Source organism: Aethalodelphis obliquidens, unplaced genomic scaffold (genome assembly GCF_003676395.1).
Source record: "Aethalodelphis obliquidens isolate GAN/ISIS:26980383/991018 unplaced genomic scaffold, ASM367639v1 scaffold91, whole genome shotgun sequence".
In the NCBI taxonomy this organism is placed as follows: domain Eukaryota; kingdom Metazoa; phylum Chordata; class Mammalia; order Artiodactyla; family Delphinidae; genus Aethalodelphis; species Aethalodelphis obliquidens.
In genome coordinates this window covers 32,062-50,363 of record NW_020838035.1, presented here as the reverse complement: position 1 = coordinate 50,363, position 18,302 = coordinate 32,062, and the positions used below count along the sequence as shown (strand labels likewise).

The 18,302-nt window shown below is 62.9% G+C and overlaps 2 protein-coding genes across 6 annotated transcripts in view; both read left to right on the top strand.

Moving 5' to 3' along the window:
• Positions 1-17,384, top strand: part of PPP2R3B (protein phosphatase 2 regulatory subunit B''beta) — a 52,257-nt gene extending 34,873 nt beyond the window's left edge. For 2 of the 5 annotated variants that reach the window (XM_027095576.1, XM_027095579.1), the window contains exons 3-13: positions 3,201-3,304; positions 3,543-3,645; positions 4,364-4,438; positions 5,962-6,048; positions 7,156-7,354; positions 11,369-11,417; positions 11,952-12,041; positions 12,295-12,470; positions 13,113-13,231; positions 13,320-13,426; positions 16,610-17,384. In XM_027095576.1, the coding sequence (XP_026951377.1) occupies positions 3,201-3,304; positions 3,543-3,645; positions 4,364-4,438; positions 5,962-6,048; positions 7,156-7,354; positions 11,369-11,417; positions 11,952-12,041; positions 12,295-12,470; positions 13,113-13,231; positions 13,320-13,426; positions 16,610-16,760 (1,260 nt within the window). In that variant the 3' untranslated portion in view covers positions 16,761-17,384. The remainder of the gene's footprint in view (positions 1-3,200; positions 3,305-3,542; positions 3,646-4,363; positions 4,439-5,961; positions 6,049-7,155; positions 7,355-11,368; positions 11,418-11,951; positions 12,042-12,294; positions 12,471-13,112; positions 13,232-13,319; positions 13,427-16,609) is intronic. The other 3 variants (XR_003430511.1, XM_027095578.1, XM_027095577.1) reach the window with 3 other exon arrangements.
• On the top strand, positions 7,361-10,244 carry LOC113614198 (putative per-hexamer repeat protein 5). Its single transcript, XM_027095580.1, has 2 exons — positions 7,361-8,368; positions 8,408-10,244. Exons 1-2 carry the CDS (start codon positions 7,575-7,577, stop codon positions 8,532-8,534), a joined length of 921 nt encoding a protein of 306 aa, XP_026951381.1. The 5' UTR covers positions 7,361-7,574; the 3' UTR covers positions 8,535-10,244.
• Positions 17,385-18,302: the final 918 nt, after the last annotated feature.

Here is an 18,302-nt window from a genome sequence, read left to right as displayed (position 1 = left end):
CTGAGTGGAGTAGAGGCCTTTCAGCCCGCACTGTGCCTGAGCCTCGCCCCGTGGTCCCCGCCCCAGCGTGTGCGAGAAGCCACAGAGCGTCCAGACGCACGGCTCCCGCGCAGCTGGGCAGCTCCCTCCTGGGGCGCCAAGGATAAGGCGCCGGCACGTTCTGGGCCTGGCGCGATGGGCAGGAGTGGACTCCGGTGGTGTCCCCCAGGGCGGCCCCTGGCCACGGGCATGCGTGGCCAGTGCTCGGGTCAGGGGGCGCGTCCTGCCAAACCATCTGCCGGCAGCTCCCCGACCCGCGGGCAATGCCCGTGAGCCGGGTCCTATGAGCCCCATCGCCCATGTGGGCTTCTGTGGGGATCCGGTTTGCGCCTTTCCTCTGCCTCTCCCTCCGGAGTCCTGGCCGTGTTCACACCCTTTTCCCTGCAGGGCCTGTCGCTCTCTTGGGCCCTTTGCCTTTTTTCCTGTACCTCTGCCTTCGTTTACAGTCTGGGTGTGGCCCCTTTGTCAGGATAACGCCCTGGGAAAGTTTTCCTGGTCTGCGGCTTGTTTCTGTGCCCTCGGCGACGTCTGCCCCGGAGTTCTGGTGGGGAAGCGGTTCAGTTTACCCACCTTCTCTTTCAGAGTTTTGGTGATTGAGTCACGTTTAGGGAACCTTTGCTTCTCCAGCATCGGGACGATCTCCTGCATTTCCTTCTGGAGTTTCACCGTCCACGCTTGGGGCCGGGCTCCCTCCCTCATGGTTTTGTAGAGTTGCTCCTCTGACCAGCTGGGCTCTCAGTAGAGACAATTGTTCCCTCGGAGCTGCCGCCAGCTTTGTCTGTGCTGAGTTGGTGGGTGGACGTGGGCGTCTGACCCTAAACTGGTCCCTTCCTCTTTGCCCTGATGCACAGCCTCACTGCTGTGACTGCAAGGAAGGCTTGACAGTCGTGTGCGTTTGCCCGTGAGCTTTGAATGAGCTGGTTGATTTCTGCAAAACACACCTTGCTGGGTGTGCATTGGCTTTGCGTTGAATCTGTGGGTCGTCTGGGGAAGAGTTGACATTTTAACACATTATTGTCCGGGGGATTTTTGCAGAAACTAACGCCTGTGCCTGTAATGTCTCCAGTCAAAAATGTGTCAACAGCATTAAGTGTCCAGTCCAGGAATCTGTATGGTCTGTCCCTCCATTTGGGGGGTCTTTGATTTCTCCCAGCCACGCTTTCTCTTTCCCTTTGTAGAGATCTTGCACTTTCAGTTACGTTTACCTGTAGGTTCATGTTTTTTATGCTGTTCATAGACGGCACTGTTACATTTTTTATTTTCTAATTGCTTGTTGCCAGTGTGTGGAAATATAATTGATTTTTGTACATTGTCCTGGGATCCCGCAGCTTTGCTGGTTTTCTGTTACAAGTAAGTCCCCTACGTACACACCAAGTTGCGAACTTTTAGAGATGCGAACGTGCTTACTGTCAGCGTCAGGCACGAGTGAGAGTGACGTTGCAGCTCGCCCTCCGCCTCGTACTACTGACGACCCTTCAGCTCTACTGTCTCCCCCCTCCTCTCCCTCCTCCAGGCAGTAACTCTTCTTGCCTGTTCCCTCAATGCCAGCCCCTGTGTGCCAGCTGTTGTACTGGACTGCTGTGCTTTTCAAGGGACTGTAAAAATGTTTTCTTCATCTTTTGTGTTTATTTTTTATGTATCATTTGCATGGGAAGTATTAGAAACCTGTTATAGTACAGTACTATGCAGCCGATTGTGTTAGTTGGATACCTAGGCTGACTTTGTTGGACTTACCGACAAACTGGACTTCGGAACGTGCTCTCGGAATGGAACTCGTTCGTGTGTAGGGGACTTAGTGTTATTCTGGTATTTCGTAACGCTTTCGGAATTCTCCCTACCGTCGCGTATTTTTGCATTACCAGAGTTTCCCCTTTGTCTCTGCCGGGAGCGTCCCCTCCTCCATCTCTGCTGGTGGAGCCTGTCCCATTCCAGCTCAGGGCAGAGCCGGCCTGCGCGCGTCCCCACGTGCAGATGTGAGCCGTGGGCTCCTGTGTACGCCCCTGATTACAGTGCTGTGTTCCCTCCTCTTCTTAAGTTTCCTGGCCTGTTGTTTGTTTCTCTGTGATTTTTCTTTTTTTTTCACTGCTGGATTCAATTTGCCGGCCTGGCTTTGTGTGGGATGTTGGCATCTCTGTTCCTGGGAGCTGAGGGCGCCTGATCTCCCTTTACAGGTGTCAGGGTCCAGGACGTGCAGCCTCGTAACAGGAGTTGGGAGACGTCCCTTGTTTCCATTCTCTGGAAGAGTGTGGGTACCATCCACGTGATTTCTTCCCTAAAGCTGGGCCCAGGATTTTCTCAGTGGGAAGGTTTTAAGCCACGGGTTCGGCCTCTTGAAATGTAGAACCGTCTGGATGTCCGTTGTCAGTTCTGGTTAGACACGTTCGTTAGTCAAGGAGTCCGCCCTGCAGTCGTCACGTTTCCTGGCCTCCAGTTGTTGGGAGTGTCCACTGCCTGTCTGTCAAGCGCTGGTGGGCTCTGCAGTGACCGCTGATGTGCGGAGCACGCGTTTCCTTTTTCTGCTTCTCCAGGAGTGTTGCTGAGGGGTGATTACTTGCTTAAAAGCTTTCCGAAGAGCTGACTCGGCCTTGTTGACTTTCTCTGTCGCGTATCTGCTCTCTTTTTCTCTTCTCTCAGCCTTTGTTGTTTCCGCCCTTCTTCCTCTGTGTTTTCGGGAGGGAAGCTCAGAGCGTGGGTTTTCCGCCTGCTTCCCGGTCAGCACCTGCGCTGACAGCTGTGGACGCCAGCCCTGCGGTCGCCTCGACCCCTGACATGTGCCCGGGTCACAGCCTCGTCCTTGTCGCACCCCGAGTGTCTCCTGACATTCTCTGTCGTTTACGCCGTCCCGACGCGTCATCGGAGGTGCTGCACATCCAGGGCTGGAGACATGCTCGTCGCCTCTGTACAGCTGCCGACGTGACAACCTCCAGTTGGGGCGGGTGGTCTGTGCCCCAGGCTCGGGAGCGCCATTTCCGTCAGCGTCTCCGGAGTGTCGGCTGGGAGAGGCTGCCCCTTTCCCTGGAGGCCCCTGGGGCTGGCGCAGGCACTGGGCTGCGCGGTCGGGCTGTGTGCACGCGGTGCGCTCCCGGCCGCCTCGGGGGCTCGGGCAGCCGGGGGCCCAGGGCGCGCTAACCCTGTGTCGTCCTCCACGCTTCCCCCCACAGGCCTGCGGCTGCCCGCTCTACTGGAAGGGGCCGCTCTTCTGCGGCGCCGGTGGAGAGCGCACGGGCTCCGTCTCCGTGCACAAGTTCGTCGCCATGTGGAGAAAGTGAGTCCCGGGGCGGGAGTGGTGGTCCGGCCTTGCCTCTGCCTCCACTGGCCGGCGCTCCTGCGGCCAGGACAGTAAGGGACTGAGACGGATGTCCGGGGGTGCCCGGCACGTCCGTCGTGTCCCTTGCGGGGCCCCATCCGTCTGTGCCCGTCCTCACGGAGCACCCGACCCCGGAGTCTGGGGAGGGGTCTGTGGCCGCGCGTGGAGTGCAGCTGGGGTGCCCTCTGTCGCCCAGGATGCTCCAGAGCTGTCACGATGACGCGGCCAAGTTCGTCCACCTGCTCGTGAGCCCCGGCGGCAGCTCCCTGGCGCAGGAGGACTTCATCCCCTTCTTGCAGGTGCGTCGCCCCCTCCTCGCAGGCGCGCCCGTGTCTACACCCCGGAGGCGGGCGGGCTCCCCGAAGCTGGCTCCACGCAGCCCTCCAAACCCGCGTGAGAGACAGGGCGGTGCGGACAGCTCCACACCTGAGCCTGCGGAGCGTGGAGCCGGACAGGGGTTAGCACCCTCGGGGCCAGGCCGCCCATGAGAAGCCGGTCGCGGTTTGCAGAATGCTCGTTTCCAAACGCCGTTCCGGTTCGTGTAAACACGGTTTTATTTAGCACTCTATGTTCCATCTCGTAGAGGGGAATCGAAGGTGGTCCCCGGTTACCCGCGTGTTCCCCGTGAACACGGAGGAACCGAAGTTACCAAAACCATTTGAATAGAAGTGACTTAAAGGGCTCCTGGGACTGCAGTGCTCTGTTAAGTGAGGATATCGCAAATTTTCTTTCTCAGAATCTGGGATGGACTTCCACGGTGGTCGTTTATACATTTACACGTGTCAGATTATTACCCTCGGCCGCGAGAGGTGGTCTGCTTCCTTAGCTCGTGGCCCAGATGATTCTGTGTGATCCTTTAATTTGATGTGATTTCTTGTAACCGTGTGTTTGGGGTGATGCTGCGTGAGCGGCTCTGTGGCTGGATGTGTGAACCTGGATGTTGCTGGTGGACACGTGCGTTCTTATCCCTGGGCCTGGCGGCACATCCCAGGGCCGTGTCCCATCCCCTGTGTGCAGGACGTGGTGAACACCCACCCGGGCTTGGCATTCCTGAAGGAAGCATCAGAGTTCCACTCCCGCTACATCACCACGGTGAGTACGAGCACGTCCGCTGCCCCTGTGGCTTCCGTGGGCGCCTGAGGCCCGGGCTCCAGGCCCGCCGTGAGGGAACGGACACCCAGCCCCGGACCTGTGGCCCTTCACGGCCCGCTTTCTCACCAGGAGGCGGGCGTGGGGCTCGGGCACGGGGAGGGCTGTGTGTCCCACCTGGGTCCCCAGCTGGGCGCGCTCAGCGAGAGCCTGGGTGGTCCTGGCCGCGTGCCCCGGGGTCGGACAGGGCGGGGCAGGCGAGGGGACGTCCAGAGACCCAGCAGTCTCCCTCTCTGGGCAGGAGGGACCTCAGAGGACACCTGGGCCCCTCCTCCTGAGGGCCGGGTCTCCTCGGATCCAGGCGAGCCCGCCCAGCGAGTTGGAGCACGGTGCTCTGAGCGCTGCAGGTGGGATGCCAGCCTGGCCTGGGGACACGAGGACCCCATGGCTCATCCCCCGCCCCCGCCCTGGTCAGAGGTCACCCGGGGAGGACGGCCCTCCCGCTCTAGGTGGAGGTGGGCGGCGCGTCAGCCCCGTGGCACGCCAGCCGGGGGCACGCTTGTCACGCGGCGCGGAGCGCACGCTCGTGGCAGTCCGCGTGCCCGCGGTTCCCCAGGCCTCCCTCCACCCCCTCACCGCTCCTCATCGCCCTGAGGGCCCGTCACCGAGGAGCAGTGCCCGGAGCCGTGCCTCATTCCAGCGGCAGCAGGGAGCGCTGCGTGTGAACGGGGCTGTGCGCCAGGTGCTCCGTTCCCATGCCCCGACCTCCCTGCGCAGTCAGGACAAGGCAGGGCACGTCCGGGGGGGGGTGGTGGACAGCCTCCAGCAGGGACGGGGGAAGGGGATGTCTCAGACGAGGACAGGTTGGCAGGGATGCCCCGGGAGGGCAGGTGAGGGGACAGCCCACGACAGGGACAGGCGAGGGGACGTCTCAGATGAGGACAGGTGAGCAGGTGCCCTGGGACAGGTGAGGGGTATCACAGTTGGGGACATGCCCACCTGGGAGCGGAGCTGAGCCCCGTGGCCAAGGTGGGCCTCACTGTGCAGGGGGCAGGGGCCACTCTCTGGCTTTAAGTTAACGTTTTTCATTCAGTGGTCAGTTGAGTGTCTGCGGAAGCATTCGGGGCAGTCTCTCAAACCACCCGCAGTGTAATAAGGGCTCCCAGCCACGCAGAAACTGCGTGCCTGTGCTGTCCCAGCTCAGGTGCAGCCGTCTCACCCGGACATCCCCCCACATGTGACAGCAGGTCCGCTTCTCCTGCCACCTGTGTCCTCCCTGCAGCTGGAGGCGGGGCTGCTTCCCACCCCCACCTCCGTCTGGTGACGTGCGGGGCGGTCGCCCTCTGCTGGCGACATGGGGCCCTGCGGCCCAGGGTGCGGAGCTCCTGGTGAGGCCAGGCAGGAGCTCGTAGGCTAGGTCCCAGGCTGGGCTCCTGCAGCACCACACGTGGGGTTGCTGCACAGTCACGTGCAGGGCCTCCAGCCCCCCACGTCCCGGTGCTCAGCCGACGGGCCTCCTCCTACAGGTCATACAGAGGATCTTCTACACGGTCAACAGGTCCTGGTCTGGGAGGATCACGTGCGCAGAGCTCCGGAGGAGCACGTTCCTGCAGGTGGGTGGCGGCTGGCCTAGGGGACACAGGGCCTTCTGCATGCCCCCGCCCACTCATCCGTCCTCCCCAAGTTCCACCGCAACCCATCCACCCGTCCCTACACCTGGCCCGCATCGATCCCCCATCCCTCCACCAGCCTGTCAGCGGTCAGCGCACGCGTCTACCCAGCCGTCCTCGTTACCTCACCCCGCCTCCCTCCCTCCCTTCCCCGGCGTCATCCATTTCTCGACCCACACGCCAGCAGTGCATCTTTACCCACGTACACGTCATCCGTCGGTCCACCCACCCCTCCGCCCACCCGTCGTCTCTCCCTGCACCCACCAGCCTGTCACCCGTACCTCCATCGACTGACGCATCACCTGTTTCTCCCAGCCAGTCCGCCCACCCGTCGTCCACCTTCTTGTCCATCTACCCGGCCGTTACCCATTCCTCCAGCAACCTATCACCTGTGCCTGCATCCATCCCCCACCCATCATCCACTTCTTTGTCTACCCACGCTCTCGTTCATCCCTCCAGCCCCCACCAGTAACCCGTCGCTACACCAACTCCTAGGTCATCCATCTGTCCACCCTCCCACCCTCCATCCCTCACCACCCCCCCTCCTCCCCCCTCCCATCCTCCCTCCATCCCTCCCTCCAGCACCCAGCTTCTCAGCGGCCACCCCATTCATCTGCCCACCTGTCATCATTACCCCACCCACCTGTCATCCATCGCTCATCCCCCGACTCGTCCATCATCCATTCATTTTCCTGCCTTTCATTTATCCGCCCGCCCACCGTTTTTCTTCTTCCGTTCGTCTTGTACCCTTCCTTTCCCCTCATCCATCCCGGAGGCATGGCCCCGCCCCGGTGCACCCGGGTTCTGTGGACGTGTGTGTGTCAACAAGCACGGGGCTGACCCGCTCGCATCAGGAGCCCCCGGCCACGAGAGCGTACGTGCTTGGGCTGCTCCATGCTGCAGTCTCGCAGACCTGACCGGGCGCACCCCGACCTGGGTGCTGGGCTCCCAGCCCTCAAGCAGGTCTCCACCAGCTCTGACCCTCTGCCCTCATGACGTGAGACTCCTGGGGGGTGTCCCTCCTGCGGGAGGCCCGTCTCCACGCTGCAGCCGGAGGTTCCTGGCAGCGGTTTTCTGGGTGTGTCCTGGCAGAACGTGGCGCTCCTGGAAGACGAGGTGGACATCAACCAGCTGACGGAGTTCTTCTCCTACGAGCACTTCTACGTCATCTACTGCAAGTTCTGGGAGCTGGACACGGACCACGACCTGCTCATTGACGCGCAGGACCTGGCCCGGCACAATGACCACGGTGAGGACGCGGCCTGCGGGCGGCGGGGACACAGCACTGGGGCGGGCGCTGCCCTGCCGGGCTCCTGTGTCCCCAGGGAGGCCAGCGTGGCTGCCTCCCCTGACCCTGGAGGCCTGAACCTTGTCCTGCCTCTGGTCTCCTCCTACAGGACACACGGGAGACAGGGACACAGCACAGGACCCTGGGGACCAGGGCGGACACGGGACACGGCACAGGACGCATGGGGACCGGGGCGGACATGGGACACAGCACAGGATGCATGGGGACCAGGGTGGACACGGGATACGGCACAGGACGCGTGGGGAACGGGACAGACACGGGACACAGTACAGGACGCGTGGGGAACGGGGCGGACACGGGACACGGCACAGGACGCGTGGGGAACGGGGCAGACACGGGACACGGCACAGGACGCGTGGGGAACGGGGCAGACACGGGACACGGCACAGGACGCATGGGGACCAGGGTGGACACGGGACACAGTACAGGACGCGTAGGGAACGGGGCAGACACGGGACACGGCACAGGACACATGGGGACGGGGGCGGACACGGGACACGGCACAGGACGTGTGGGGAACGGGGCAGACACGGGACACAGCACGGGACGTATGGGGAATGGGGTGTACGCAGGTCACAGCACGGAACCTGCGGGGACCGGGACAGACACGGGACACGGCCCAAGATTCATGGGGAACAGGGTGGGCACGGGACACGGCACAGGACCCGCAGGCACCGGGGTGGACACGGGACAGGACACACGTGGACCGGTACAGACACGGGACACGGCACAGGACGCATGGGGACCGGGACAGACACCGGACACAGTGTGGGACGCATGGGAACGGGACAGACACGGGACACAGCACGGGACACACGGGGACCGGGACAGACACGGGACACGGCACAGGACGTGTGGGGACCGGGGAGGACACGGGACACGGCACAGGACACATGGGGACCGGGGAGGACACGGGACACGGCACGGGACACATGGGGGATGGGGCGTACGCAGGTCACAGCACAGGACGTATGGGGAACGGTGCGTACGCAGGTCACAGCACGGGACGCATGGGGACTGGGGCATACGCAGGTCACAGCACGGGACCTGCGGGGACCGGGACGCACAGGTCCTGCCGTTGGTGGAGGCGCTCTCTGGGGGGCGTGGAGCCCCGTCCTGAGCAGAGGTAGTGGCTGCCACAGGCCGCATCCGTCCATCCCCCCCGCTCTCCCCGCCCCACCTCCCCTCCATTTGTCCTCAGGTATTTGGGGGCCACCCCACCCGTCATTTCACGCCAGGTCTCCTGATGAGCCCCAGTGTGGGCCAGTCTGGGTGCCGCCCTGAGCTCCCAGCACCTGTTCCCGTAGCTGAGCAAACACCTGTTCTGCAGGTGGGGCAGCGTTCCCCTCCCTCCCTCCTCCCGCGGCTTCCTGCTCTGTGTCGGGGCCTCGAGCGGCCCGTCCGTGGAGTGGACGGTGCCCTGTCTGCGTGGGCGGCTCGGGGCACCGTCCCAAGGCCAAATTCCAGCTCGGGGGCCTCTCGGGCCGCGGCCAGTCGGACAGCGGCGGCCCCCTGGTAGTCGTCCTGAGGGGAGGGAGCGGTGGAGCAGAGACGCGGTTCCCTGAGAGATTTCACTTCTGGCTTCTGGGTTTGTCTGAGCTTCCGTGCGTTCTCGTCGCAGAGGGGCCTGAAAAGGGGAACTCTGGCCTCCGCACAGCTCAGGAGCAGCGGGGGGATCCAGTGTAAATGCTAAGAGAAAATGATCCTCTCCCACCTCCCGTGACAAGAAATCACATGTTCAGGGTGCAGAGTGGACCAGAATTTAAGTGCGCCGCGGGTTCTTAGTTTTAGAAACAGTTTTCTTAAGACTGCACGTTTTCACATAACGTATTTTTCACGTACCCACATGCACGACCGGATTTCTGAATCCTCCGGGCATATGTTTTGTCTTTGGTCGACGGGACCCAGACGGTCCCCTGACGTGAGCTCCCCGGCGCACCGTCTGCTTGCTGTATCTCTCTGACTGGCCTCGCGAGGGTGCCGTGAACGCTGGCGTGTGGACGCCTGAGCGGACGTGGGTCTCTCTCAACTCCGTCCCTAAATTCGACGCCTGGTCTCAACTCCAACTGCCTCTGTGATCTCAGGAATAGCTCCAGGCGCAGACCCGTGGTGGCTGGCATGTGGTTCCCCAGATCGGGGGTCACCTGTCCCCGCCCGTCCCCACGACTCTCTCCTGGTGCCCACATCCCTGTGTCCACCCCGTCGAGGTCTCACGTCAGGGCATCTCGTGGGGCTGGTGTTAGGGCTTTGTCACCAGGAAAGGCTGGTGGCGTTGTGGCCTCGAGACACGACTGACTGTGGGGACCGTGGTCTTGCGGCCAGCACAGGACACTGGGTGGCTTCGGGCACAGCCCCCCAGCTGTGGACGTGAGCGCCGTGATGCGTCCCTCCCCTTCCCTCTGCCGCTTCCTAACCTACCAGGTCCTGCACGCGAAGCGGCAGGGGTCCTCCTTACGTCATGGGAAGGAACGGGCAGAGGGGCAGAGCTGACCTTTCCCGTGTCCCACGGACGAGCAGGTTCTGTTCTCAGATTGCCGGTCGTGGCAGTGAGTCTGAGTCAGCTGTCCAGTTCCCTGGGGCTCTCGTCGTGGCAGGCGGGGGGTGGGGCGGACCCTCAAAGAACAGGAAATTATCCTCCCAGTTCTGAGGCCAGAGGTCCAGAATCAACGCATTTATGAAGGACTGTCATCCAGGAGGGGCTTCCTGAGGCGGCTGTATCGGATGACTGCATCGGGGCTTAAAATCCATCCTCCCCCAGCCCTGGGGACCAGACGTCTGAAGTCAGGGTGTCCCAGGGCCGCGCTCCCTCCAGAGGCTCCAGGGGAGGGTCCTTCCCGCCTCTTCCAGCTTCTGGGGGCTCCAGGCGTCCCTGGGCTCGTGGCCGCATCCCTCCCGTCTCTGCCTCTGTCTTCTTGAGGCTTCTCCTCTGTGTCTGTGTCTCTCCTCTTCTGTGTCTTAGAAGGACCCTGTCATGGGATGTAGGGCCACCCTCCTCCAGGAGGACCTCATGTCTGACCCTTCACTGCATCACATCTGCAGGGACCCTGTTTCCATATAAGGTCCCGTTCACAGCCCAGGAGTGAAGACGTGGACATGTCTTTCTGAGAAACACTGTTCAGCCTCTGATACCATCCAATCATTTCCCATTAGAGGTGACTTTCATTGAGGCAGGATGACTTGGGGGAAAAGACACTTTGTCTTTATTTCTCCATTTTTGTGGTTATAGGTCTTGGGTATGGGCTGAAAAGTGTCCCCAAAATTTACACGATGAAGCCCTGACCCCCGGTACCTCAGGATGTGACTGGATTTGGACATGGGGTCTTTAAAGAGGGGACGAAGGTACAATGAGGTCACTAGGGTGGGTCCTGATCCCATAGCACTGGTGTCCTTATAAGAAGAGATCAAGACACACGCAGAAGGACGACCCTGTGAGGACCCAGGGAGGAGATGGCCGTCTACACGCCCAGGGGAGAGGCCTCGGGAGGGACCAGCCCTGCTGACCCTTGGATCTCAGACTCCAGCCTCCGGGACTGGGGGAGAAATAACATGTGCTGTTGAAGCCGCCCCAGCCAACTAATTTGGTGTCTTTCACTCTTTTATCCTCTTAGTTGCCTGGGGGTTGGATGCATTTGTGTGCTGATCACAGCAAACTGAGTGTTTGGAGGCAGAGCCTCTGCAAGGGCGGACGTGTGTGTCCTGCCTTTACCGCCCGCTCTGTCTTGGGGCCCCTGGGCCAGCTCTTCACTCTCGCTTTGCTCTGGGCTCAGGTCCTGGACTGGAACGTGCTGGGCAGCGCCCGAGGGAGGCCGGAAGCAGGAGATTGGGTCCCGAGGGTTCCGCCTGACTGGGCTTGGGTCTCGGCATTCAGACCTGAGCCTGCCCAGCCGCCTGCGAGGCTGCGACGTGGGGCCGGGAGCAGCGTGCGGGGCTCACGGCCTGCTTCCTCTTTCGCAGCCATATCTACCAAGATGATCGAGAGGATCTTCTCGGGAGCCGTGACGCGGTGAGGCCCGCCGCTCAGCTAGCCGGTCCCGTCAGCGTTTGGGCTGACGTTCCGCACGCACGTCCGCGCCTGACTCGTTCGCTCCTGATGTGAGGTGGCCGTGCTCTGGGAGTGCGTGCCATCGTCACGTGAGGTCGTGGGTTAGGGACACGCGTACACACCTTTGTCACACGAGGTCACGAGTCAGGGACACATGCCACCCACATGAGGTCACATGTAAGGGGCACGCCATTGTCACACGGGGTCGTAGCTTGGGACACATACACGCCTTTGCCACGAGGTCGTGAGTCGGGGGACACAGGCCTCTGCACCTGAGGCTGTGACCGTGGCCGCTGCTCCTGCCGGAGCTGGGCCCCAGGGACCCTCCTCCGGGTCACATGGTCTCTCTCAGGCCTTGTCCCGAGTAGGAACCAAGGGTACAGGACTGGGCCAGACGCAGGGTTCCCCATGCCCCGGGGGAGGTGGGCGGGGACCCCTCTTCCGGCTGCTTCTCCCTGACGCAGTCTTTGTCTCTCGATTCGACCCTGAATCCAGAGGGAAAAAAGTGCAGAAAGAAGGAAAAATAAGCTACGCTGACTTTGTCTGGTTCTTGATCTCCGAGGAAGACAAGAAAACCCCGACCAGGTGAGTGTCTGGCAGCTGTGCTCTGCTCCACTTGCTAGAACACTTAGAAGCAGGGGCTACTGGTCACCCCTGAGCGAGGGCGCCCCCGCTCTGTGATCCACCTGGGCAAGGTCAGACACAGGCAGGGCTCGCACTAGGGGAGGGGTCCCCGGGTGGTGGCGTCTGTCCCAGGCGGGGCTCGCACTGGGGGAGGGGTCCCCGGGTGGTGGGGTCCGTCCTGGGCGGCCATGCTGACCGTGGCCCGGTGTCACAGCATTGAGTACTGGTTCCGCTGCATGGACCTGGATGGGGACGGGGTGCTGTCCATGTTCGAGCTGGAGTACTTCTATGAGGAGCAGTGCCGCCGGCTGGACAGCATGGCCATTGAGGCCCTGCCCTTTGAGGACTGCCTGTGCCAGATGCTGGACCTGGTGAAGCCCCAAAGCGAAGGTGATGCCGGGGGGCGGGTCCCCCAGTGGCACAGGGACACCCCGGGGGAGTGGGTCCTTGGGGGTTGGGAAGGTGGTCCCCAGCCCCGTGGTCCTGTGCCTGAGCTCCTTCAGGGCCCACATGGAGACCAAGCCCGGGACCCCTGGTGTGGGCACTTCAGAGGGCCTGTGCTGGGGCCCCCGGGCTGTGTTTGGTGGGTGTGGGAGCCGGGAGCCCACCAGGTGCGTCTGTCCGGGGGCGCTCAGGACACCTTCCAGGGTCAAAGGGAGGGTCTGCCCGAACCCACCCGCCTTAGTCGGTGTCGTGCATCCGTGTCCTGGACCCTGGTCTCAGGTGTCGTCACCGGGGGCCATGGTGGCCTGGGCCTTCCTGCCCTGGCTGCGGGTTCCTGCCCCGTGTCCGCGGGTCCAGGGCAGCTTGGGTCCCGCCCTCAGGTGACTGGCGGGCGGCCCTCGCTGTGTTGGGCCCTGTCTCCCGACCCCTTCCACCCCCCGGGCTTCTGCCCACACCCGTGGCCTGGTTCGTGGCAGGGGGTGCCGTGTCCGAAGGCGTGTCGTTACGCACGCACGCACACACGGAGGTGACGTGGCTCCTGGGCGTGCGTGGGAGCCGCGTGTGCTCACGTGCCGCCCTCGCCCGCAGGGAGGATCACGCTTCACGACCTGAAGAGGTGCAAGCTGGCCAGTGTCTTCTTCGACACCTTCTTCAACATCGAGAAGTACCTGGACCACGAGCAGAGAGAGCAGATCTCCCTGTTCAGGGTGAGTGGGGGGGGTGTGGAGGGGGCGCAGGGGGGCACCTCTGGGTCCCCCCCCGCCCCGTGTGACATGACGCGCATGCTTCCCGCAGGAGAGTGAGAGCGAGGGCCCCGAGCTGTCTGACTGGGAGAGGTACGCCGCTGAGGAGTACGACATCCTGGTGGCTGAGGAGGCCATGGGGGAGCCCTGGGAGGACGGGTAAGGGTGCGGCGGGCATGGGGGCCCGGGACACGGGGACGGCCTGCTGGGGGCCGCGGGGACACTCGCCCCATGTCACGGCCCGAGGCCTGAGGCCGCAGGCAAGAGACGCCTGCCCCGCTCCACGTGCCACTGTCCCCCCGGAGGGCAGGGACCCACGGAGGCCGGGCCCTCAGACCCCCGCCCCACTCCCCACCGCCCAGCCTCACGCCGCCCTGACCCCGGGAGGGCTTGCTGCTGAGGTAGTCCCTTCCCCGGCTCCCACAGACTCTCCCAGGGTTCTGTCTCCGGAGCTCCCTCCGCCCTCTGGGGGTGGGACCGACAGGCGGCTGGAGGGGCGCAGACCCCACCCCTGCGGAGGGGCGGCCGGGGGAGCCGGCACGGCAGCCCTTCGTGGAGTCTCCCGTTGGGGAGCATGGCTGTAGCTCAGTGGGCACGTCTGCCGACGATGTCCCTCCTCCCCCGTGGCTGACGGGTGTGGACAGCTGAGGGGAGCGGGGCTGGGGCCTGGGCGTCTCCCCCAGGGCCTTGGTCCTCAGGCTTGAAAGCAGCCTTGCGGTAGAGGAGTGGGGTCCAGTGTTCATGCCTGGGTCCCTGGCGGGCTCAGACCCCCGCCCAGAGCCTCCCGACCTGCCTCTTCCCCTGACGGGGCTGCTCGGCACCGGGGCCGGGGTTGGCATGGGGTGGCGGTGGAGCCCAGGGCCTGAGGGTCACCCTCTGCCTCTGAGGGGGGGCTTCAGTTTGCTGACAGCAGCTCTGCCTGCCCAGGGAACCATCCTGAGGGGGTTCCGAGTGGGCAGGAGGGTGAGCACGCCCGTCACCCCAGATCCTGCCCACCCTTAGGCCTTGTCTTTGGTCCAGGTGGTCCTTCTCCAGAAGGTCACAGAGGTGGAACCCCACAGCCCCTGCATGCCCGCCTTTGCTCTCAGCACGAGGCCTCCGAGAGTCCTGCGGGTCCCTGGGCGCGTCAGGAGCTGGGCCCCTTCACACCTGGCCGCGTCCTCAGCAGCGACGGACGTTGGCTTGCTGGTGTCCGTTGCTTCGGGCCTGGGCACGTGTGGCCGGCCCTGGTGTCGAGCTGTGCGAGCTGGATTTGTGGGGCTGTAAGCGCTCGTCTCCTGGCTCAGAACCTGGGCGGGGGGTTCCGGGTCACCTGGTAGACAGACGCACCTTTACCTCCACGAGCCGCCCACCCATCTTCCCACGTGTCTGCGCCACTTTGCGTCCCCGCCAGCGTTGGGCGTGCGTTCCTGCGGCTGCACAGCCTCGCCGGCTCTGCCGTGGTTACGGTTGGCTTGTTTTTTAAATTGTAGCCACTCGGACGTGTGCAGCAGGATTGCACCCTGGCTTTAGCTGTTCGTGTCCTTGTTGCCCTTTTCTGGTGAATGGCTGTGTCTTCTGTCTGTTCCCCATCGTGGGTGACTTGTTTCCTTCTGATCGAGTCTCAGGGGTCCTTTACCTCTGGATACAAGTCCTTCCGGAGGGAGGGGACTTGTATTTCCCAGCGGTTGGTGGTGTATCTCTTCCTTCTCCTAACCTTGTGTGTCACGGAGGAGACGCGGTGAACTTTGATGAACTGCCATTTGTCACTTTGTCTTTACGGGCTGGGCTTTGGTGTCGCGTGTAAGAAAGGATTGCCTAATCCAAAGCCCCACTTCACGCTGGGTCTGTGGTCTGCTCTGAGTGACCTCCCCTGCGGGGCATGGGGTCTGGTCCGGGTTATTTCTTTGTGCACGTGGATGTCCAGTTTAACGCAAGACCCCCAGGTCAGCATCTCTGTGGAGAATCAGTTGACCGTGTCTGTGGGGTCTGTCTGTGAGCTCCTTCGGTTCTGCTGACGCTCATCTGTCCAGCCAGCAGTGCAACGCCGTCTCGCCTGCCGTGGCCTCGGGGTGGGGGCAGTGGACTCACGTAGCGAGGCCTCCGACTCTGGTCTTGCCCAGAATCGTCTGGGTCACTCCAGTTGCTCTGGCTTCTGTGTGAATCATACAGAGTCGGCCTGACTGTCCGGGAAGAGCCTGGGGAACGTTTACTGGGCTGAGCCGGGTCTCTACATGGTGAGACTTGGCACCGTGACCGGGTGACCACCTGTGAGCTGGTCTCGGGACCGTCTGTCCCGTGACCGGTGTGGCTGGCCTCTTGCCGCCCCACCCCCGGCTGTGCTTCCTGCAGCTCCGAGGTAACCCGGCCTCAGCGTGGTGAGACCCTGCACCCTTCAGCGTGGTGCTGGCTGCTCTGGTTCCTTTGTTTTGATGTGGACGCTTAGGAACAAGCTTGTCTCTACACAATATTAAGCTGAGACTCTGAGGAAGGAACGAGCGCTCTGGGTACAGCGACACCTTAGTGACATCGAGTTTCCTGATCACAAAGCACTCTTTCCGTTTATTTAGGTCTCTGATTTCTCCTGCCAGTGTCTTGTAATTTCCAGTGTATGGATCTTACGCGTATTTTGTGAGATTTGTACTTGAGTGCGTCATCGTTTTTGGTGTTGGAAAGGTCCTGCTAAAGTCTCCGTCCCAGCAGTTCACTGGTGATGTAGAGAAATACGGTTTATTCCCCTCGTTGCGGTTCCTCCACCACCCAGCACGATGCTGAAGGAAAGTGGTGAAGGGAGACGGCCTGGCCTTGATCCACGTCAGGTGTGGAGTCCCCCGCTGCCCGGGAAGCGTGACGCTGCTGTGGGATGTTTCCGCCCACATGCTTCCCCGGCCTGCGGACACCCCGCTTCACTGCCGTCCGCAGAGACTCTGAATCCTGCCCTTTGTCAGGTGCCTTGGCCAGATGGCTCCTCGCCTGTCGTCTGCCGATACAGATACGGCGAGGTTCTTGTAGTTGAGCCGGCCTTGCCTTCCCGTGACAAACCTGGTCACGGTTCGTGGACCTTCTCGTTTGTCCTTGGACTGTGCTGCAGAGATTACTTGCACTTCTTGTGACACTGTGCCCTGCTTTGGCACCGGGGTCACGCTGGCCTCCTGCAACAGTGAGGGTGCCTCCACCCACCCTCTGGAGGAGTTTGGGTGGAGGACGTGCCTGTTTTCCCCGCGGGCAGGACTCAGCAAGGAGGCCGTCGGCGTGGCAGTCCTGCGCTCACGCGTCGGGGGGCTGCCAGCAGCACCTCTGGCCGTAGGGGAGCACAGGTGGGGCGCGCGCCCGCCCGCATCCTCACCAAGCCCCTCCCTGCAGGTACGAGGCGGAGCTCAGCCCCGTGGACCAGAAGCTGAGCGCGCTGCGGTCTCCGCTGGCCCAGAGGCCCTTCTTCGAGGTGCCAACCGGCCTGGGCGCCGTCGAGCTATATGAGTACGAGCACGGGGGTGACGACCTGCCGCCCTCGTGACCTGTGGCCTCCGTGGGGCGTGAACGCGGCCTCTGCCTCAGGAGCAGAACTGTGTGCTTGTTGAGCCCTTTTACAGACAGTGAAGTGCGTTTGTATGGAGAGACCTTATTTATTCAGCACAGAAGCTGGCCAGAGGTGGTCACGGTCACTGAGGTGGGTCCCCACCGCCCTGGAGGAGCTGACGCGCGTGCGAGAGCCCCAGGCCCAGCCTGGCGGTGAGGACGCACGCGTCCCAGCGTCCCCAGCGGTCAGGGTGACCTTGGCCCCACTGTCCAGCTTCCAAGTGTAGGTGTTTGCAGGCTCGCGTCGTCTGGCTGAGCGGCAACCAGGCGCCGCCCCAGAAGATCTGCCTGCGGTCGTGGATGTGCGCTGACTTCGGGGAGGGGTGTGGTCGTCAGGAACATTCCAGGAGCCCCTGCGCCTCCATCCCGTGGGCGCCCCCGCAGGGGCCACTGTCCCGGCCGCAGCTTCTCCCCCAGAGGGAGCGCCCACATCAGCATATCTTTTATTGTTTTTGTGTAAATGTACAGCATATGTAAAGTTGAGTTTTATTTGCCGTGCAGAGCAGTTTAAAAACGTTTTATGAGATCACGTTTGTATTTTCAAATAAAGAATTTAAAGATTTTCAGCCCCAGGCTCACCTTGGGGCAAAAACGGACACAGCGGCTGGGGATTCCGAACTCAGGTCACAGAGGGACGTGGGGACAGACGGTGGTGTCACTGTGGGGAGACCGCAGGGTGTGGAGGCCCTCAGGGCAAGGAGCCGCAGGCGCAGGTCCCAGGTCCTGGGCCCCGGGGCTCCCACAGCCTGACCCTCTGGCCACGGTGGTGGGGCTGACACCACCCGATGGCCACTCTCGCCCACGGTCGCTTCTGACCTGTGCGTGAGGGGGTGCGAGCCTTCCCTGCAGACACCACGGGGAGGCCCCGACACCCACCCTCCATGCCGCTCGGGCCACCCCCGGGTCCGCCCGTTTGAGTCGGCACCAACCTGAGACTTACAGGGAGGGCGCGGCCCACGTGTCCAGGGGGAGGTGGCCAACGAGCCCCCTGCCCAGGCCAGGAACAGGTCGTCTAAGGTCTGGGCGCTGAGCAGACCTCAGGGAATGAGTCTGTCCACTCTGCAGCTGGGCCCGCGGCGCTGGACAGAAGACGCGCCCACGGCAGGGCCGGCGGTGAGAGGAGCCGGCCCCCCGCATAGCCAGACCACGTGGGGCCACGCAGGGCCGCAGGCACCACGTGCCGAGCCCCACGGACAGGAGCAGGGCCGACTCTGGCACCTGCCTTCCCAGCCGGGCACGGCAACTGGCCACTGAGGAGGCTGGGGGCAGGCGGGTCACACAGCCCTGTCCTGGGCAGGGGCCGCCGTCACCCGCCCCGCAGCCTGGGGGCCCCGAGGCCTGGGTCATTGGCACACGCTGGCCCCTGGGCCCCTGGTGATGGAGGAGGAACTGTCAACATGAGCTCCAGCAGTGTGGCTCGCCTTCAGTCAGACCCGCCCCACGGACAGACAGGACAGGTGCTCAGGACACGTGGACGGAT

What these genes read in the sequence shown, in the direction of transcription:
- LOC113614198 (XM_027095580.1), top strand. Translation starts at nt 7,575, where the DNA reads ATGGGGACCGGGGCGGACATGGGACACAGCACAGGATGCATGGGGACC. An exon ending in GGGGGATGGGGCGTACGCAG is followed by an intron (nt 8,369 to 8,407) that starts GTCACAGCACAG and finishes GTGCGTACGCAG; the next exon opens with GTCACAGCACGGGACGCATG.